This window comes from Lagenorhynchus albirostris, chromosome 19, assembly GCF_949774975.1.
Source record: "Lagenorhynchus albirostris chromosome 19, mLagAlb1.1, whole genome shotgun sequence".
Classification (NCBI taxonomy): Eukaryota; Metazoa; Chordata; class Mammalia; order Artiodactyla; family Delphinidae; genus Lagenorhynchus; species Lagenorhynchus albirostris.
Window position 1 is genome coordinate 30,361,704 of NC_083113.1, and position 22,588 is coordinate 30,384,291.

Sequence of the window (22,588 nt, forward strand, 5' to 3'; positions counted from 1 at the left end):
TTTCCATTGTTTTCTTAATTGTTGTCCTAGTGTCACAGACTAGGCATGTTTAAAATACACATAAAAAGAGCCTACAGGGCTTCCCTGGTGGCGCAGTGGTCGAGAGTCCGCCTGCCAATGCAGGGGACATGGGTTCGTGCCCCGGTCCGGGAAGATCCCACGTGCCGCGGAGTGGCTGGGCCTGTGAGCCATGGCCGCTGAGCCTGCGCGTCCGGAGCCTGTGCTCCGCAACGGGAGAGGCCACAACAGTGAGAGGCCCGCGTTACGGGAAAAAAAAAAAAAAGAGCCTACAGAGGTGAGCTGTAGATAAAGTTGAAATGACAGTTTCAAATTTGAGTTTTGATGTAATGCTACTTGTTAGAGTAAACAGGGTGTCACGTGCTTGTGCTTTGCTTGAGTGGTTTTTGTACTCACCCGTGAGCCTAATTTTTTTTTAAGGACCACAACAATAACCAAAGAAGAAATGATTCTTCCTCAAATCATAAGTCTACTCTGTATAAGAATCCCTGTACCTACTATTCAAAATACGTAGTGGATTTTCAAAGCTGGAAAGATATTCATGGAGATACACTGTTCTCTGATTCTTGTGCTCTTGGTGTTTCTTTCTTTGCAAGCTCTTGATTTGCAGCGAGCACGGAAAATGAGTGAACCCCCCCTCAAAAAAAAAAAACTCCTGGCATGGATGGAAATAGAAATTAATGATTCAAATAAGAAAGAGTGCAGTAAGCCTTAGCTGGGTGACAGGAACGAGAGAGAGGGAAAGACAAAGAAACAACTCATGGTAAACTGTACGTGAAAATCATTTCTAATAATAGCTCGTGGTAGGCAGTTCCCAGGATAAAGAAGTCGTTGGTGCACTGAGAAAATTACAACGAGAACGCACAGTATCTTGATGTGTTACTTAAGGCAATGGAGCTTTAGCGTTTACCTTGTGTGCCATGTACATTGATTAAACACAAAATATATGCTGGCCATTTTTGACCATCATTTATTGTATTGATTTGTTAGCAGGGGAACTATAATAAAAAAGCCATTGATTTACTGTCCTTATTTGCTTATGGGCTTTTTTTTATTATTAATTTTTTTACTTTCTCTTTCTCTTTTGGGGGATCATTTCTTCTAGACAAATGCTGTGCTTCGGGAAGTTAGAAGAGAGGGAACCCCTGTAGAACAAAGGAATGAGATCTTGACGGCCATCCTTGCCACACTCACCGCTCGCCAGAACCTGAGGAGGGAATGGCATGCCAGGTTTGTTTTATTACGAAATGGGATTTGTTGTCCCTGGAAAACAAGAGCTTTCTTTGGCTAAGCCCTTCCTGACAGCTGGTCTCATCCCTCTCATTGGAGGGGCACGAAAAAGAAGCAAGTTACAGATGCTTTCAGCCAAAGTTAGCTTTCCTACACACGGTACCTACATTAATTGTAATGATCCGTGATGTCATCTGTGTGCATGTATGATTTATCCCCGAGTAGAACATTTAGCAGAAATGTTTGCATCTTGAGAGTACGGTAATTTAAGTACCTGATGTTGGAGAACCCTTTTAATCAACCATCTAAAAGACGAGCATTGCTGTTTTAGTTCGAGCAGATGTCTGGGAAATCCACACGGTACTCTTACATCACTCGGGAGGCAGATCGCTTGAACTTAGTCTATTCAACAACCCCATTTTCAGAACTGACCAAATAGAAATGACTTTGGCTTCAGCCCGGTTTCTTTGCACATGGACTTAGCTGTGGTTAGAAAGCTGTTAACTGGTAGCAAGTTTCTGCAGACCATCAGGTTTTACAGAATTGGTGCTTGCATACTAAATGCCACGTTACCCTGCTCTTCTTCGCACAGCGGCTGGTTGGTTGGTAGAAACCTGGAACCAGTTCCCTCAAATGTTACTTATCCTTCAGATGCATAATGTGTATTGTTGAATTACCGTCTGTCTCTAAGCAAGAGGTAGAGGAATCAGGAAAATGATGCTGGATTTTGTGTCAGAGTCTCATTCGATGCTTAAAAATTCTGTGTGCCGGGGAGTCAAGAACATTTATTGATAGCCATGATATCCTCCAGATGAGTCCATGCCACAGAATTACAATCATTGATGGCTTTGCTAGTAACAGTTCTCATAAAAATAGATTTGCCTGAAGAGGAGCATTTTCCAAGGAAGGAGACAGTTAAGAGGATGAACTGTCCATTCGAATTGGGTATCAGAAAGCTGCTTTTTCACATATGTGTATTGTCTCTGAATTTAGACTTGCATTGAAACCATAATTTTAAAATTCCCAGTGACATTCTCCCCTTGCCCCCTTATTTGTAGTGTGGTCAGGGTAAATGACAGTTTCAACTACAGTCATGAAATGACTTTCAATTGAAGTTGCAATAATTTAACATTTTCTTTGTATTACAGTTTAAATATGTATATTCACTCAAGTATGGATGTTCTATTAAATAGCGGAATATCCATGAGGGGACATCTAAGAGGCTTCTCTCTCTCTTTGACCTTTTATATCTTTTCCCCTGGTGATTTCTTTTGTTTTTGTTTTCGTTTTTGTTTTGGCTGCGCTGTGGGGTTTGTGGGATCTTAGTTCCCTGATTAGGGAGTGAACCCGGTCCGGGCCCTCGGCAGTGAAAATGTGGAGTTGTAACCACTGGACCGCCAGGGAATTTCCCTGGTGTTCTTACTAAATAGGAAAGGGATAAAGAAAGAGGTGTGGGGGGGGGGTGGAGAGAGAGAAGGAAGGAAGGGAAGAGAGAAAGAGAGAGAGAGCCCCCTGTAAACTCTCCCATCCCCCCAACCCCTCCAAAGACGGCACAGCTAGAGGAAGTGTCGAGAATGGATGTCTTCTATTGAGTGCGTTTGGTTTGTTAACAATAATTCCCTTATACACCAACTCATCAGACAGCGTGGCCAAAATGGCCTGTTTAAAAGGAGTCTGGTTTCAGCATTTCTGGCCCTTAACTGCTAACAATTTAATCAGGAGCTGGTGCCAGAGCTGAAGCTGATGTAGTCTAGCATCTGAAACAAAACTTCTCGAGTCCTTTGTGGTAGGGGAGGAGACAAGAAAGGGCTTAGCAGCTGACACTCTGCAGACCTCCTTAAAACTAAACACCTGAAAGAAGATTTCAAGCGGGTGGTGTCTTGAGAGCTCAGAAGGAAGTGTCCTCAGAGTATTAAATAACCATAATCCTTCCCCCTGCCCCTTCACCAGCACCATTTGATGTTTCCCATCCCGGTGACCTATCTAAAAGACTCATCCATATCATCTGTATAAACAGACAGTTACCATCCACCTTTCTTTTCCTCATCAAAGCTTCCTCTGGCCGTCTGGAATCGGGCATCGCCTCGAGTAGCCATCGGGCGCGTGGTGGTGAAAGTTATAAAACACCCACTGCGGCACTGACTGAGCTGCCAGTGTTTCAGACGTTGGCCTATTGTGTACCTTGGAATTACACAAGGAGAAATGTGCTTTGAGAGATAATAATTAGCGCTCGCCAAAGGCCAGGCAGTGGGTTACAGTATTTTACTTTCATCAAAGCTATCAGGGGATCCTTTAGATTTAGATAATAGAAATGTTTTCCTCTGAAAGTTAAATGCAGATGACTCTAATTACCTGATATTGCACGTTAGAGAACGCATTAGGAAGAGTACAACTTTGAGAAATTTAGGTCACCTGAGACTCCACAGCTGGCGGTCGCTTTAGTATAAGTCTGTTGTAGTGAAGGTTCCCCCCACTTCAGTAGGCTCATTTATGTTAATGATATTAGGGAGACTATATTAAGTGCAACTTGTAACTTGGTTTTAAAATATTTGTCTCTCTCTCCTCGGCCAGGAGCCGAGCCATTGTTTGGGACTCACTGAAGTCTCTTAAACTGAAAGCATATGTTCCCTGTAATTTAGCTTTTGGAGGAAAGTGTCAATTCTGCGTGACTTGGGGTAACTGAGTTTGTCACAGTGTCACACAACCCTGGGATTCTAGAGGCACATCTGAGTGCTGTGGGTTTCCTTCCCCAAGCCCAGTAATCCCATAAACAACCCTCTCCAAATAGACTTATTAGGGCTGTCTATTCACTTCCCCAGAGTTGAATGATCCAAAGCACTTCGGGAGAAGCCGTGTGAATGCAGGGTAAGTGTTAACAGAAGTGGTACAGAATTTCTGAAGATTTGGCTTTGTTTATACAGTCCACTCTGCCTGATGGACAGCTTGTTATAGCTTTTAAAGAACTGGGCAAGCCCTCTGATCTGACCCCTTCTTGACCTCTGCAGCCCAAAGGTCAGCCTGCAGCTAATAAACTCGGAGGTTCTTAGGGTCTACTGTAGGAAGAGGCAGAAAAAGAGCAGCTGCAAGGGCTGGGTGTCTCCGGATAGGCTGCTTTAGGGTCACTCTCTGATAATGAAAATGATTACCAAATTATATGGAAGTTTAACCGCAGTAGTGAGTGAGAGGAGGGTGGAGCCCGATGTATTAGGTTTGATAAATGAACTGTGAAGAGGCCCATCTGGCCCTCAGCATCTTTTCTCCCCCTCTTTCCCTACCAAGGGGAAACATTTTAAAATAACAGCAGTACATATAGACTCAGTGACCCATGCAAGGAGCTGGAATGGATTAAGATTTAATGGTGACAGTGGAAGAAATTATCATTTGAAAAGTGCACTAAAGAAAAGGTATAGTTCAATGTCCAGGCCTGAGTTGTTTTTCTAAATAAGAAATAGGAAAAATCAGCGCCTTTGTTTATTTTGCACAGGTCACAATGAGAAGCAAATTATTTTTTTCCTGCTTGCGTGCATAGTCTAGAGAATGTAACTAAGTCAAACACTGGCAAAAACGCTTTACAAAAAAACTGTGATCTGTTTCAGCATCTGGCCACCGAAGATTATACATTCTTTTTTCTTTTTTTTCGATACTTAATATACATGTGACTCTTGCACTGTTTTACTACCACACTTGGCAGTTCTTCTGTAAAAAATAAGAAAGCACCTAATGTTAATTGAGTAGATAGTCTGTTCCTTTCTTTATTCCTTTTTCAAAGAAACATCATTGCGATGCTGATTAGTGCCAACAATGGGTCGGTCACAAGCTATATGTTCCCTTACTTGTTAATGGATAAGAGTAATCTATTTAAAGCTCTCTCCCAGCTTCCTGTGGGCATTGAGGGTCCTGGTTTCTGACCAGTGACATTGGCATTCACAAATCTCCGTGCTCTTCTTCGGGGGCACATGCCATGCCTCTACTTTCTGAAAGAGAACGATTTTATTCCATGAATATTTTTGTATATTTTGTATGCCTACTATATACAAAATACCGTGTGAGGTGCTGTGTATGAGATAAATTCTTAAACTGTGCTCAGCGGCCAATTTAAGAATTTGTCTGGGGATGAGAATTTAGCAAGTTCCTAGAAAGAAGCTGTGAAAAGCAGTGGAAAAGAAAGTGGTGGAGCCCTCGTGACCACAACAGAGTGGCATGTTGCTCTTGCCCTCCCAAGAAAGTATTTAACTGTAGATGTCTCTGAAGTCTAGCATTGCCGTACTGTTGAAAATCCCTTATGTTGAACTCTATTGTCTATATCATACAAGCCTCACCCAGACAATTCTCGTGTTTAAAATAGAAATAAAAACCTTCTAAACATTACCCAAAGGGAGCATTTTTTCGTCTTAGGTTTTGACTCAACTGTGTATGTCCATGGGGATTTACAGTGAGCAGAAAGCTGGGTGAAGGATAACTCGGGGAGCTGAGGAACGCTTCTAGAACGAACTGTGCCTGTTACCTTTAAAGCACTCTCCTTTAAATTTTTGCTCAGTAAGGTGCAAATACAAAAAATAAGAGAAAAGCCAGGCCATTCGGGGGTTTTTGAGAAGCCAAATTGAGATGTAATTCATATAACATAAAATTAATCATTTGAAAGTATACAGTTAAGTGGGTTTTTTTTTTTTTTTTTTTTAGTATATTCACAAGATTGAACAGCCATCACCATTATTCAATTTCAGAGCATTTCCATTACCCCAAAATGAAACCCTGGACCTGTGAACAACCACTCTCAAGTTCCCCTTCTCCCCACACTCCCTGTCAACCACTTTCTGTCTAATCTGTTGTACTTTCTGTCTCTATAGATTTGCCTGTTCTGAACGTTTTCTATAAATGGAATCATATAATTTGTGACCTTTTGTATCTGGCTTTTTTAATTTAGCGTAATGATTTCAAGGTTCATCCACATTGTAGCATGTATCAGTTCTTCATTCCTTTGTATTGCCAAAAAAATATTCCATCGTATGGATAGAACACGTTTCGTTGATCCATGCATCAGTTGATGGACATTTGGGTTGTTTCCACTTTTTGGCACTTATGAATAATGCTGCTATGTACATTTATGTACAAGTTTTTGAGTGGCATGTTTTCACTTCCTTTGAGTATAAACCTAGGCCTGGAACGGTTGGGTCACATAACAACTCTATGTTTAACTTTTTGAGGAACTGCCAGACTCTTATCCCCAACTGCTGCACCATTTGACATTCCCACCAGTAGTACACAAAGGTTTTGATTTTTCCACGATCTTGCCAACACCTGTCCTTTTACCTTTTTTAGATTACAGACATCCTAATGTTATCTCATTGTGGTTTTGATTTGCATTTCCCTGATGACTAATGATGTTGAGTGTCTTTTCATGTGCTTGTTTAACACCATTAGTTTTTTATTAGGAGATTTTAAAACATGACAGACTTAAGGACTTACCCTTAAGTGGTAAGGAAGTCACGAGCCTATTAGGGGTATCTGGCTAATAAGATGGATGGAGTTCCAGACGAAGCTGGCATGAGCATGCAGCTGTGCCCATCTCTCCATTTCCATGGCTAGGCCTGGCCCTTGATTTATTGGCAGGTGGCCCACGTGCATATTTTGTTTGTTTGTTTCTGTAGACCCCCTACTTCTCCCTTCTACCATTGTCTTTCATTTCTTTCATTGTAGAATCTCTGAGCATTGCACACTGGATAGGAATGTAGCCTAATTAAGTGGAAACTCTCCAGCTAAGTTCTTAACTTCTAGGCTCAAACAGGGCTTACTGTATTCCCGTAGTAGACAACTTCATTTGGGTCCAAGGAGCTTAGAATGGTACTGAGAAAAGTTTTTTAAACATGTTTATGGCGGTTTCTTAGCAAAGCTTTGAGAACTACTTCCTTCTAAGAGTTAAAAGTAATTCTCTAGACCTAGACGTCTTTATAAGACATGTCTTCCCCATATTGGGCTTTGGCTTCTCAAAAAAACTGCCAAGTTAGCATCTTTTCTAGACCAGTAAAACAACCAAACATCTTCCTATTGACCATCTTGCTCTCCTCCACAGCCCCAGCCATCACCCCTTACCTCCAGGATGGATCCACTTTAGACACCTTTGTTAGGGCTCCAAAATCTAGCTGTCATAACCCTGACATGGTAATGAATAGGATTTACTTTTCTAAGCAAATCAGCTTCAGAACCCTGATCTGGGTGCAACAAGTCTAACGGTTTGTGTAAATGACTCTGTGGATAGACTCTGGTTCTAAGGCCAGCACATTACTGTTTTCTCCACGGTTATCTGGTCTCTCCTCTTGTCTCCTGGCAGGATTGAGTTCTATTCAAAACTGACAGGTTGGCCCAGTCCAGTTTCACAATTATAAACGATTATTTACTGAGTGCTTGCTACGTACAAGATAACTGTGTTCAGTGCTGTGCGAAGTGGCAAGATGAGTGTGAAACAGTCTCAATTCTGAAATAATTTATAGTTTAACGTAGGGGAGGGCAAGGGGAGAATAATAAGAACACAATGGCTAGCATGCAGATTTTCATTCTTTTTTGTGTGTGGCACTGTGGGAAACGGAAGAATGATTTAGCAATGGAGTCTCGTCCCAGGAACTTACAGTTTGATAGAAGCTTATGAGAAGGAGTAACCCAACATGTATTATATATGTACTTGATTCTGTGTTTGCATTTTTGTCTCTCCTACCAGAATGTAAGCTCCTTGAGATTGGGTATTTGGCTGTGCACCAACTAGAAAACCTGCACAGCATAACTTTAAGCTGTCTCCTCCGTTAGAACGGTGCCCTGTGTGAGCCACATCATTGCTGCCTGCGCATCTCACATCCCCTGTGTCTAGAACAGTGCCTGGCACTCAGATTGATTCAGTGGCTGACTGAATAAAAGCAGCTTCCTCCTCAACCCACTCCTGTATTTATAAGTATATATGTGTTTCTTCTTAATTTGAAGAGGAATGAACGTTTGAGACACTGCCGGCGGTGGAAAACTTGAAACTGGATGTAAGGAGAGCTCTCTGATAGGCACTTCTCTGGTATTTAACTCCCAACACAGCACCTCTGACCCTTGCTTCCAGCATGAGGGAGGAAGGGTGCCATGGGCACAGGCTGACTTGGGTACTTGAGGAAGAGCCCAGGAGTGAACAGCATGGAACTGAGCTGGGTCCGGGACAAAAAGACATGGTTTCCTCCCTGAGCCAGCCATTCCTGAGTCCCTGCCCTTCCTGGAAGTGAAATAGAATGAATGAAGAAAAGAAGAACAGGGGGAGGGGGAAAGGCCTCCCTAGGGGCATTTCTCTGAATAAAGGAATAGGTTTCAGGCATTTCTCTGAATAAAGGAATAGGTTTCATTTCTCTGAATAAAGGAATAGGTTTCAGGCCTCAAAGCTGAGGCTAAATATGGCTTCGAGTCCATATCTCAAAGGACAGCTGCTCCCTGCTGATTAACTGCTGACATCCTGATATGGCTCTGATGGTATCAGTACAGTGATGAGCTCAGTCTTGGCGGCTAGGCATTGGGGCCAGAATTTGTTTTCCATCCTAGAAGTTGTGGTCACAAAAAGTGGAACCACCAGCCTTGAGGATGGGCTATGGGATGATGAGACTGATGTAATTATCTTCTGAGACAGCACGTGGTGAGTCATCTGACCATGTCAACTGCTGTCATTCATGCCACAGAGAGTGGCTGCTGCTTCAGGCCAGGTTATTTGGGGACCAAAAGCTGTGGCATTTCCAGTTCAGTAGCTGTCTCCTGCAGTGAGCTAAATTTGTGTGCAGCATTGTGGGTGGGAGTGAGGGGTAAACGAAGAAGGTTCCAGGGAGCAGCAGGGAGGCTCTGGCCGGCTAGTTGCCATCCATGTCTTTCTTTTTTAATGCATCTGCCCCATCTCCTATAATAATTGCAGTTTCTGCTTTCTGCTGCCCTTAGCAGAGGAATGTCCTTTGTGTCTCTGAACCAGCTGACTCCATAAAATCCGATAACTCCATAAAACCTCCTCATAAATGTGTAGGAATTGAAACATTGTATAAATTTAGAGCCAGGATTAAATGAGTCTAGAGATAGGGTTACCTTTTTTCCAAGATACAGCAACTTATCTTAAGGAGGCAAGTGTTGTTAATGTTATTACCATTGTTACTGTCATTATTTGAACAGTTTTACGGGGGACAAAAGCCAATTGACTTCTGCGCATCTCATTTATAAAATCAACACATAGGCTTCGGTATGAGCCCCGCTCCTGGCAGCTTTCTGACTATGAGTGGCTGCTGGCTGTTTCTTAGAGGCAGTGCTTCTTCAACTTTTTGAGAAAACATGGATTCATTCATTCATTTATTCAATAAATACCTATTAAGTGTCAGCTATTTGCCAAGCACTGTTCGGGCAGTTAGAAACACAGCAATGCGCAAAACTGATGAGAATTCTTCTCTCATGGAGCTTCTGTTCTAGTGGAATGACAAAAAGTGTTTTCCTAAGTGGAACTCTGAACGTTTCTTTAAAAAAAAATGCGTGTAGTTGCCATGTCCTGCCCATTCAAACCCTCGGAAGAACCAAAATGTAGTTATTCAGTTGAGATAGAGATAACATTTTCTCTCCCGATCCTCCTCCTAAGGTGATCACTTGTTATGAAACTTGCAGCTTTAGTTCTAGTGGGTCAGCTTTGTGAGATATTAAGGGAATATCAGGGTTCTGAGGCTCGCCGTCCTTGGGAGTCCACAGAAATGGGAGTCCATTTCTCCTTAGATAGTCCACACCTGTGTTCCCAGTGACTTTAAAACAAAAGATGTGTCACCTTAAATGTCTTCACTTTAAGGAAGCCTTGATAGATGGTGGTCATGGTTACTGTGAGTGTGCTGTCAGTCATGCACTGATTCCACAAATATTTGTCGCGTGCCTACCTGGTACCAGGCACTATTGTAGGCCCTGAGGTTATAGAGCTGAGTAACACTTCACTAGGTGAGAAAACAGCATAGTCTAATAATGCAATGCAAGAGATTAAGTCAGGATTTGGGGGAAACCCTTGTCCCAGGGATGAAAGTGGCCAGTTCTCCAGAAGTGTTCTCGTGCGACTCATCACATGCCTGACCTTTGTGAGGAGCCCTGCTCCATTGTGAGACTGTGATGGCAAGAGCTGCCCGTCTCCAAGTGTGAGTGAGAAATAAGGGAGAAATCTATATGTGATTATGGGTCATAGGATAAATTCTGGGCTATCTTCTCTCCAGAGGGTTCTCCATGTTAAATGGGGGGAAAAATGATTTCTTTCAGAGTAAATTTTATGAATATGGTATAGAGGTTGGGAGCATAGATGCTGAGTCAGATGGCTTGGGTTTGAATCTTGGATCCACTTCTGTGACTCCAGGAAAGTTACAATGAACTTGACAAGTTACTTAACCCCTCTGAACCTCAATTTTTCTCATTTGTAACTTGCCTGAGGGGATAATAATAGAACCTATTCCATAGGGCCGATTAAGGGATTCCATGGAAAACACCTAGAGCAAGTACCTGTCACATACTAGGTGCTCAATAAAAATTACCCCTCTTCTTCAGATCACAGCAAACAAGTGAATAACAGTCCGAGCCAGACTCACCCAAATTGGCCTCTCCTTTGAGAGAGTGCCCCCATGTAAAATCCAAGCCTCATGGTATGGGCTTGATATTGCTGAGTTGGCGAAGGAAGGAGCATTAGACAGAGCTCATCCTGTGTCAGGCCCTGTCCTAAGTAAGGACTGTCACATTGAATTGACAGACAGAGGTCTGAATACCAGTTTGAATCCCATCTCCAGCTGGCTGTAGCCTCTGGGCACGTCACAGACCCTGGATGTCAGCAGCTTCATCTACACAAGAAGTGGCTTGATCCAGGTGACCTCGAAGACGTCTTCCAGCTCTGACAAGGTGTGACCCTCTAAGTTAGATCCCAGGGAGTCACTAAAGGTGGGGTAAGTGTCAATCCTGCTGGCTTTACCTTTCTACCTCCACCGTCCTTGAAATCTGCAGTTGTCCTAATTTTAGCAATACTAGCAGCTAACATTTAGTGAGAACTCACCAAGTGCCGGACAGAGTCGTAAATGCTCGAAGAGGTGAGAAAAGGGAGGCAGAGAGATGCAGAGTCATTGCCCAAGGCAGCACAGCTAGTAGGTAGTGGAGATGGAATTGAAGCCAAAACAGACCAGCTCAGACCTCTGCTGTGTAGCCACAGCCGGAGCAGTAGCAAGGCTTTCCTCTCTGTCAGCCACTCACGTGTTCTCGTAGTGCTTGACCTGGGTCTCACAGTGTAAGGGTTAGAAACCTCCCAGGATCCTTCCCAGCGTGGAGATAGGCAGGCGTGTATCTGTAAATGTTTATTTCCTCTGGTACCTAAACACGTTTCACACTTTTTAGTTGTGGAGGCATCTCTCTCTCTCTCTCTCTGAGGAAGTAGTTTCCAGCTCATACTTTATAAATCTCGCTACCAGAAATCTTGTAAAGGAAAGTTACTACCTTTGTAGCTATGTCATCTCTTGTATACTGGTTACAATCTTTCAGGAGGTGGAAGAGTGTAGGGGCCCAGATGAGAACATCAAAGTTTAGCCTACAAGAATCTGTAAATCCTCTCAGTGGAGGAATTTCGGAGCCGGGTTATAGTCAAGGCTGATTGGAGTAGATTCCCTTAGGCTGGACAGGTAGGATTTATCTTCTCCATAATGGGTTAATCACCGCTGTACAGTATGTTTATACCTGGGGAACAATTTACCGCACATGAAGAGCAGTAATTTTATTTTATCTCAGGGGTGTCCCCAGTGTATTTTACAACTTTCCTCTGTCAGGTATATTCCGGGTTCTAGATAAAAGCTTAACTCTGGCTTCCAGTTGAGGAAGTGAGGGCAGGGTGGGGCGCCGAGGGGGTGAGGAATAGCTCTGTCAGCCTGTAGGGGACACTGTTGCATCATTTATCAGAATGATTTTCACCATCTTGTCCCAGGACAAAACAAAACAAAACAGACAAATCAAACAACAAAAATAGATCAGTCACCTTAACATTGCTTCTTGAAATTACTTGAGTGATTCTGGTGTGTTTAGAATCTTAAGTGTTTTGGTGGTATAGCTCAGGCTTCTTAGTTAGTATCCATTCAGGAAAGGGATAGTTTAGTGTTTCTTTCCGAGAGGGGAGTGATTGACACGCCTTTTCTTACTAGCTTTGTGTCCATCCTCTTCTCTGGACAGGGTGCTACTTTGTAGTTTAATAAACTTGAGGTTTAGTGGACCATCTCGAGTTTTTACAAAGATATGCCCACGTTAAATTGAAATGCTTCAATTCAAGTGTGTTCTGAACGAATATCGTAAGCCTTGGGAGGGCATTTTGGAAGTTCTGATTCCCTTCTTTTTATCCAGATCTTTATCTTCACTGAAAAAGATGCCGTTTACTGAGAAAATGAAGTCATGTCTACGAGGCAGGCTTGTGGAGGGCCTGGTCTGAACTCTGGGAAGCACCTTCCCAGATTCTCGGCCCGCTCTGGGTTCGGCCTGCCTCTCCTTCCAGCCTGCCGACAGTCTCTGCATCCGTGTCCAGGTGCCCCGTGGCCTTGCCAGCAAAATCTCCCCCCCTCCCTGGCCAGCTCTGGCCTCTTCCCTCCCAGACCAGGAGACCTGGAAGGCGATTGTAATTAACCCCTGGAAAGTATCGGTTTTGCTAAGGCGGCGTGTGCCGTGATGATACTGTTAGCTTGCCCCCTTTCCAGTTTCACCATCAATTATGCCATGTGTTTCATCCAGTTGGTGCTACCCTCCCAGTGTTAATTATAACCTACAAGACTGTTACAGTTAATTTTATGGCAAGCATATTGTCTTTTCAAGGCTCCGGAGCAGCTCATAAATTATCTTGAAGGTAAAATGTAACTTGGGGAACCAGTTATGAAAATTCCATCCATCTCGCTTAGGAGCTGCAGCTGCTACTGTCAGCTGCCTCGCTGCCGCATTGTGAAGGAATTACGGTGGGTCAAGTTTAAGAGGGGAGGCCCAGGCTGTCACTGAGGAGGAAGGCTGTCCTGGCCCTGTCAGACAAGTACCTTCTGCCAATCCCTGGTGGTTCCACTTTGCAGGCAGGAAGAGGCAGGCAGCACAGGTGAACGGTCCCCAAGCTGTCTGTATTCATTACTTTACAGAAACCTGTTGTAGGCGGGCAGGTCCGGAGACCTCGCCTCTTCTCTGTTGTCTTGATGTTAGGCATCATCTGCAAAGTGTGAGAGAGATAACTCTATAAATAACTCTGGGCTTGGTTCCGGAGAGCCCGGGAGGAGAGAGGCGGGAGGCACCAGGGACCGTGCCTCCCAGCAGCCTCGCGCTGGCCTCTCCGGGTGATGCCCGTCTGGCCAAAGCCCTTGGCTTCAACAGGCATTTTCTTTGTGGTTATTATTTTTTATCCAATCTGATCAAGTGAGATTTCGCTGTGAACAAACGTCCTCCTAAAATTGCCTACTAAATAAATTAGCAGGTTTTCTTATTGGGATAATAAACACCCTCCTTTTCTGTTTCCTCACACTAAGTAGAAGCTTTACGTTTCAGCCCTCGGGGTTTTGGCATTATTATTTTTAATGACTTGAACACAAGCCTTTCATTTAGCTTGTTTGTATAGTTACTGTAAATGATCTTTCTGCTGTTGGTTCTTCATTTGAAATTCCGCATGTTATGCTCGCTTTAAAAGCTTTGAGGGGGCCTCTGAGAATTGGGAGCCGTATTAAGCACAGCATCTTCCAGCAGCACTGAAAACAGACCGTGGCAGAAAAGTCAGAGAGGGCGTATTAAGAAAGTATGCGTGCATGTGGAAATCTCCGGGTGAGTCTGAGTGAAGCAAACACGAACAGGGCCGTCTCGGTGCAGGGTGACAGCTCTGCGTGGTAGGTAAGGTAGGCCTTCCCTAAGCTGTTGATTTCTCCCTGTGTGTTCTGGAGCATGTTCTGTGTGTTCACACAGGTACTTGCCTTTGTACGAAGGGCCCCGAAGACCATTATACCTGGGCTGCATGACTAAGAGAATGAGGCCTGGTTTTTGTTTTTGTCTTTTTTTTTTTTAGGTACTGTGATTTTTTTTTTTAAGTAGAAGTATAGTTGATTTGCAGTGTTATTTTCAGGTGTACAGCAGAGTGATTCAGTTTATATATATATATATATATATATATATTTGTTTTTCAAATTCTTTTCCGTTATAGGTATCACAAGATACTGAGTATAGTTCCCTGTGCTATACAGTAGGTACTTGTTTACCTTTTTATATGTGGTAGTTTGTACCTGTTAATCCTAAACTCCTAATTTATCCCTCCCTGCCCTTTCCCCTTTGGTAACCATAAGTTTTCTGTCTGTGAGTCGATTTCCGTTTTGTAAATAAGTTCATTTGTATCATTTTTTTAGATTCCACATCTGAGTGATGTCATATGGTATCTGTCTTTCTCTGTCTGCCTTACTTCACTCAGTATGATAATCTCTAGGTCCATCCATGCTGCTACAAATGGTGTTATTTCACTCTTTTTTATGGCTGAGTAGTATCCCATTACACACACACACACACACACACACACACACACACACACACACCCCACATCACACATCTTCTTTATCTATTCATCTGCTGATGGACACTTAGGCTGCTTTCATGTCCTGGCTATTGTGAATAGTGCTGTTGTGAACATTGGGGTGCATGTATTTTTTCGAATTAGAGTTGTCATCTTTTCTGGAGAGACCTGGTTTTGAAGAGTTAGGAGGGCACATGAAATGGTGAGATCATGCCCGAAGAGCCACTGGGCTTTCTCAAGGAAGTATTCTTCTGTTCTTCGTTCTCAAAACGGTAAAACAACTTTAATACTTGGGTACTTGTGAGTTTTCTAGTGAATTCAGACAAGAGGTTGCAGACTCAAATGTCAACAGGGCCTGGCAGATAATCTAGACGAATGAAGGCAGGGAGGTGGGATTGAAGTGAATGGGGAAGTTCACACCCTATCTGAAGTGGGCAGCAAGGAGGCTGGATCTGTGTTACTAGGTCTCCTACATTTGTAAGAGAAGGGGAAAATTCAGATCATGTGTGTTGGTTTATGAAGTCTCCTAATGATTTGAATGTTAGCAATAATTCAAAGATTTGTACCTGTTATTCAGGCTGATCAGTACATGTCTGCAGACTAGATGGTGTGGTGGCTAGGATTCTGATATAGAATGCAAGTCCTGCCTGCTCTGAGTGAAAAATACCCGCAACCTTCTCATACTTTTAGAGAAGAGAGGCAGTGACCCTGGCCGGGAGACCAGGATGCAGTCTGGGTACTGCCTCTGCGACCTTGTAACATTGTTCTGCTCTATGTCAGTTCTTGCTTGGAGGAAATGTTTGCACGTACTTTTTGCCTTTAACTTGGCAGTCTTTCATCTTTCCTTTTACTGAGGAAGCATATGAGAGTTTTCGAAAGTGAATGAGGGGTATACGGTGCTTATTGTCACCATAAAAAAGGCGTCTGCAAAAATGTTGGCCGTTTGGAATCCAATGAAGAGTTTGGTTCTCAGGAAGGAAGGGCAGGGACTCCACTGCTGGTGATCACCATTTCTCCTATTACACCCTCGAGTGTATGCCTTATCCCCAGCTCCACCATGGGGGAACCCAGCTGTTCCTTCATGGCACAAAGATGTCATGTGGTCAGAATAATCTTTCAGTTTCATTGCTCAGACTGATGGCCACATGGAGGTATGGTCAGGGAAGTTGTTAAATACATGTGGGTTTGATCTTCTGGAGAAGAGGAAAACATAAAACGATTTCTTTCCTTGAATAAAAGGAAAAAGGTAAGCCTAAACCTTGGCTGCCGCGAAAGTCAGCTGTTACGCATGCGTGGTTCAATTTCATTGTAAATATTTCATAAGGGTTATTAGAAGGGAGCCCGGCTGACATCACAGCCCCAACTCTACCAGAGGAACCATTTCACTAAAATAAGCCAACGTTTCTAAAGAAACATGAATTTCTAATGTAAAGTTAACATCAGGTCGGAAAACCCTCTGGAAGAAATGTCTGTATCAATGTTTATAATCTCTGCATTTATGGATTTGCAGTTTGTACAAAAGACTCCCAAAGAGGCTTTATTTTGGTTAAATAAGACCAGCTTGTGAAATAGTCTGTATATCCAAATCTATCCTAACCCAGTGTCTTGGCAGCCTTTTGTATAAATAACGTCTTTTCCAAAATGTGTGTATTTGAAAAAGGAAGAGGAAAATTAAGCGGCAAACTGTGTCTCTGGGTTGCCATAAACTGACAGAATCTTAGAAACAGAAAGCAAAGACTGACAGCTCATTCATTCTTTGAGCAAATTACAGAGCTGTACATTAATTTATGGATTTTATTGACGCATGGAAGGTTGCAGTGAGAGGCAAAATGTTTACCCTAACTACTCCTTTTTTTTTTTTTTTTTGGAGTAGAAGTTTATTTAAGCTTTTTTTTGGGGGGAGGCTATGTCACACAAATTATGTATGAGTTTTAGAGGAATTTGGCAGAAAAAAATGAAAGGATATTCACATTTTGTAAAAACTTAATCTGCGTTCACAGATGGTCGTGTTCAGGTGCTATTTTAATTATGAGGTAAAAAACAGCCCCACACAGTAGGAAGTCATCTTAATAAATGGAGAGATGCTTTTGTCTTCAGGCGTCAAAGAGCCTTGTTACAGAGAAATTTAAATACTTTGTGCTACAGGGGAGAGTCTCAAAATGACCAGGATACTTGGAGAAAGCAAAATGATGGACTCTTCTCGAGATCAAAGGAGTCCACTAGACATGTTTTACCAGCATGTAACTTTGAACCTCCTTAACACTGGTCATTTTAGCGATGGCTTTTCCAGTGATAAATGCCCATCATGGATATCTTCATGTGATCAGAGGGAAAATAAATAGAACAAATTGCAACTATATCTTTAAAATTTTAATCCCAAATGGAAGTATTTCTTTACGGCTCTTCAGCTCCAGGGGCTGCTTTGCCCTTCAGGATACAGCGCCCAGAAAAACCAAGAATAATTCAAATGCTGCTGTAACTTACAGCTTGCATTAATAACACACAAATAGAACAGTCTTCTTATTAAATATCAGTAATATATTATAATAATGCTTTACTGTCCTTCCCTTAGTGGGGAATTATGAGGACCTCATGTTAGGACCTCAGTGTCCTGACATAGTTAATTATCCATGGATAATGGTTTTCAGCCATCTCTGTTCTGAGGGATGCAGCTTTGTTGTTGAGGGCTTATTAAGTGTTTGCAGACTCAGGTGCAGTGCACCTATGCACCTTCCTACAGAAGCAAACAGCTGTGTTCTCTTTACCATATTATACATCACATAGAGCATCTCATTTATTATAGCTGAGCTAATGGTACAAGTGCAAACCTTTATGTCCTGTCCTATACAGTGATAATACATTTGCTGTAGAGATGTTCGCCTGATTTTCATAAGTAATTAATCTTTTCTTATACCAAATGTATCACAGGAAAATGGGTCAGCACGGGGTCAAAATACATTTAATCCGGCCTGCAGAGATTGGAGGAGACCTCTCGCGTATAGCGTCGTTTTTTCTTTCACAAGGGCCTCCCCCGTTCGCGGTCTCCCCATCGGCACAATGCTCGCATTACTAGGGACTTAGGCTAATGAAAGGGAATTCTTTTCAGTCCTTCAGCACCGAGACAGGATTCAGACTTGAATATGCGCTAAGTGAAGTAAGCTTAGCGACAGTCACCCACGTTCGGTCCCTTGACAAGGCTGTGTATTTATTGTCCACGCAGATAGTGGTGGTGGTTTCTGTCAAATCTGAGGTGTCTCCCAGTTCATGCAGAGGTGTGCCCTTCGAAAATGTGCCAAGGCCGCGCCCAGAGGCCTCTGAAGTGTAACACACAGTGCACAGGTGGCACAGAAGATGATTTTGTAATATACCGAAGAATACTTTGTATTTTAAAGGTTAGGTATTTTGCTTTAGATTAGAAAAGTGTGATTGACATTTGGATCCATGGTTCCCAAGTCATATTGTTGAGGACAGGACTAAAGTCTGTCTTTAAGTTGTTGTCTTTTTTTAAGTTGGTTTAAAGAAAAATTCTGGGAATATAATAGTGTAGGGTGGTTCATGAATATCGCGGAAAATCATGATGGTGGATCACATCATCAAAGGTTGGGAAGTGCTGACCTTACAAACTGAAGGGATTAAGAAACAAGTATCTTAATCATAATTATGCTATTAGTTATGAAGTAGATGATGATGATGATCATCATCATTAATAATAGCAGCTAACTTCTAATGACTCTTGGAACTATTCTAAGTGTTTTCCCCATATTTCCTTTGCTTACTTTTCATGCCAACCTGTATGTGGATAGCTTGAAACTCAGAAGTTACCTCAATTAAGGTAGCTAAGACCCAGAAAGGCTAGGAATTTTCCCAAGATAACACAGGTTGTAAGTGACCAAACCAGGACTTGAGCCCAAGCAGTGAGGTTCTGGTGTCTTCTTTTTAATCATTGCCTTTTCTACATCTTGATGGGTTAAGAAATATTTTCCTCTGTCTGTTTTCTAAAGAAGAAAGGTAGAGAAACATGAAAACATGTAACAGTATATATAATTATATATACAATGTAAGTAATATTTAATTTGTATATATCATATATATATATGATGTGTATATGTATGTGTGTGTACATATATATATATGTATAATATTATAATGCAGTAGTCATCCATGTTTTGTGAAAGCTCTAACCTGTGCTACTGCTTTGTCTATATTCTGAGCCTTTGGCTTAGCTAGCATCCTGGATGCTTGAACAGATGCCTTAGAACTTGAAATTCCTTATTTGAATGAATGAAAAAGCGGGGGCAGGAAGATTATAACCCTATTTTTTCAGTTACTGCCATAGAAGCCTCTGCATATGTACTATTAGGGGATGTCACTTATTACTTACCAAACAAGGGCCTAGGGAGCAAAAAATCTTTGGCAACTTCTCATATTTCCATACTTAGAAAAGCATCATAATTCTTTCACCCGTTCACTTAAATATATAGAAACAATGTCTAATCTTGTCCTAAACTTAAAATGGAACTCTTCAGCAAGTAGCATGGTGAAACAGAGAGAGTTAACCTGTGACAGTTAATCTCAACTCTTAAACAAATGAAATGAATAGAAGATCAAGCCCTCAGGACCAAGATGTAAGTAGGAATTAGGTCTCCTAGGTCCCAGAGCAAGACTGAATGTGTACATTTGATGTTCTTTTGTGACTCTTGGTTTATCTTGACTTAAAATTCCAGAAAGATGCTCAAACCGGCAAGAATTCTCATCTGATATTTTTCTGAGCCAAAGTGCTTCGTTTTTTTTTTTTAGTAGTATTTATGACTAGTCACATTGCACAAGGAAACTTTACCTGGGTGAGGTGTTAAGGTGCGGAGAAATGGGTAATTGGGCCACTTAGAAAACTGTCCAGTAAAAGTTTCCAAGCCAACATCCCCGAGGGCCAGGAGTCATCATGAACAATTACTTGAGAATTGTGAGGTGCTCAAAGAGGAAAATTGCAGAACAAAATGGGTTGAAAGAATGTGTACTCTTGTCATTTCACGTTGAAGCCAGGGGCTAAAACTCATGCCTTGCACCATTGCAATCTACAGCCATTTAATTTGCTAACAAGACTTAACTCATCAGGATCGGCAGCCTCCTCCTCCAGGATAATCAAAACAAGAAGCGTTTGGCTCTGGAGGGTAAATGTTGTCCATCTTCTATTGTCCAGCCCCACCATTTTCTTTCTGGCAGGCTGAGATGAAACAGAAAGCTGATATTTGGGGCCACTGGAATTGTAGGACTTGTAATTTAGAAATATCCATTTTATCCCGTGTAATTTCTTCCCTAAGATTCCTCAGTCTAAATCTGATACAGGTAGGAGCCAAGACAAACAGTAACCATTTATAGTCATCCAGACCAGTTTGAATTTCAGCCTAATGTAAAGCAAAGAGAGTTTTTGGCTTCATTTCAGGTGTGTAACAGGGGTAGAAAATGCATTTAAAATTTAGCAGCAAATGTTACCATATGTTTCCATAACAACTGCAAACTTTTATGTTAGAAAAGCAATAATATAAACATGCAGGAATCTTAGAACAGTAAACTATTAATTTACCAAATATAAAAAATCCAGCATGAAGGGGCTTTTATAGCCATAGAAGCCATGAGGGGCCCAGCATCCTGTGAATTTCTCCATTATGTGGCAGAAAATGCTGCCGGTCGGTTTAAATGAGCAAATCTTTTAAAATTATAGGTACAGTGTCAGTTCTCCACAGTGCATTTTTCTGAAACAATGTGTGATGGTGCCAGCTATGGCTGATTTCTTTTACCATATTGAGCTAGTAAAATGCCCTTTAGTAGCTGCCCCCAATGCACATCTGTAAGATAACTGCATTTTTTTCCTTCACCCATAGCGTCAAACTTAAAAACGAAGGCTAAGGTCCTATAGAAAGTGTAGTGCCCGGCAGCTGACTCTAATGCTTGTCAAGGAAAAGGGGTTCATCGATTGTTGATATATAGGAAGAAAGTTCACAGTTTTCTCTCTAACTCATTTTGGAATATCAAAGAGACAAGGGAAAAGGGGGAAAGTGGATCTACATGACCACATCTTAAGAATTAAGGAGTTAGTTGAGTTAGAGTTGTTGAAATCACCGCCAAAGGAAATTCATAGTTCTCTGATTTCTCTGGGGGGCAAAGACACATCATCTTTCAAGGGTTGTGTCAGAAACATAACAATGTGTGGATGGGTCTTTCATTCGAAAAGAAGCATGATTTTTTTTTCCCCTGAACCTACCTCAGAGTGTGGATAGGGTTTTGAATCTTCTCCTGGAACAAAACAACGTTACCTTGTCATTTAAGGGAAGATGATGCACCTTGCCCAGCTTTGAAACCTGGGATGATGAGATAACTATCATTGAACATACTGATCAGTGAAGGTCAAAGAGAAAAGAAGGTCAAAGGGAGGTAGGCTGCCCTAAAAATGAAGTGCAGAACTCCAGAAAGGGCGTGCATCCAGGAAGGGCCCTGTTACAGGTTCGAGAAAGGGCTAAAATTCTCGAAATTTCAGAAGGTGGAGTAAAGAGCCTCCACCGTTTCAGCTGGGGTGGGGTGTTCGGCTTGGCCTCCCTGCAGCCTTCACGATGAAACTCACAGGCTGCTGAGCCAGAAGGGCGGCAGCAGGGGCTTTGGTTGAAGCAAAGCTCAGAGTGTTAGTGGGCCAAGGAGAAGGCAGAGGCTAATGTTTAAGGAGCTGAGGAAACCTGGCCAAGCAGGAGTAAGGGTGAGAAGCATGACCAAGGGGAGAAGAAGGTGAGATGGGGCTGGAGAGGCAGGAGGGGTCAGATCTTAGGATTGGGGTAAAGATTTCATTTCATCATGGTGTTTGCTGTCTCCAAATAGAAATGGATCCAAATTCCATTTACAAAGCGTTTGGAAAGTTTCCACTATATTTCCAGTGCTGTGATAGGTCTTCTAATCGAGGTTTAAGGTAGTCATCAGAAAGCAGACAGAATTGATTGTGAGATAAATGCCAGGTTAAATGGCATCAGCCTTAATAAGTAAGTCATGAGCTCTTTGAAATAAGTAGTCATTATGAGTTGGGAGAGTTTTTATGGAACAAAAGGAGTCAAAATGGAGCTTAGCAAGTATTGAGCACCTACTCTGTGTTGATGCCTTTATAAGTATTTTTGTGTTTATTTCTCCTGGTAATCATACAGAGGTTGAGTACCACTGCCTCCATTTTATGGATGATGAAACTGAATTCAGAGAAAATTAAATAAAGATGGTTATGGACAGAACTTCAACTGAAACCAATTTAACATGTTAGAAGAGCGTCAAAACCTAAAGACCACTAACCTCGAACTAAAAGTGTTACGGGTTTTTGAATAGCCCTATGATGTATTCATTCTCTCATTTGCTCAGTCACTTGCTGTTCATGTGCTAAAACGTCAAAACAGAAGGATCTGTGTGTTTGTGTTTAGGGATGTGGGGAAGAAAGGGAACTCCAGGGAGATGGTGGCCTATTATGAAGCCAGTCTCTGGGAGAAAATCCTCTCAAATAGAGTAGGCAGCGGCAGCTACTAAGTGGCAAGGAAAGCAGACCTAGTCCCCGGAGGAGGAGAGGAGAATTAATGGAAGAAGTAGGTGTCAGGTGTGACCTTGTAGGGTTGAGGAGAGCACCAGGGTGGAAAGACCCTGAAGACATTGGAATGTAGAACACATTATCACTGGTGTTATTTTCTGGAGGCAAGCAGAAATGCCATAAACGGAGGCATAATACAGCCATAAATCACCAACATTTTCCTCTTTGGTCTGAGAATCTCT

At 42.2% G+C, this 22,588-nt stretch overlaps 1 protein-coding gene across 3 annotated transcripts in view; it reads left to right on the top strand.

Moving 5' to 3' along the window:
- The window catches only part of FTO (FTO alpha-ketoglutarate dependent dioxygenase), a 373,271-nt gene that overhangs the window by 210,898 nt on the left and 139,785 nt on the right, over positions 1-22,588 (top strand). For 2 of the 3 annotated variants that reach the window (XM_060130666.1, XM_060130665.1), the window contains exon 8: positions 1,124-1,248. In XM_060130666.1, the coding sequence (XP_059986649.1) occupies positions 1,124-1,248 (125 nt within the window). Of the gene's footprint in view, positions 1-1,123; positions 1,249-4,067; positions 4,114-22,588 lie in introns of all 3 variants that reach the window. The other variant, XM_060130667.1, reaches the window with a different exon arrangement.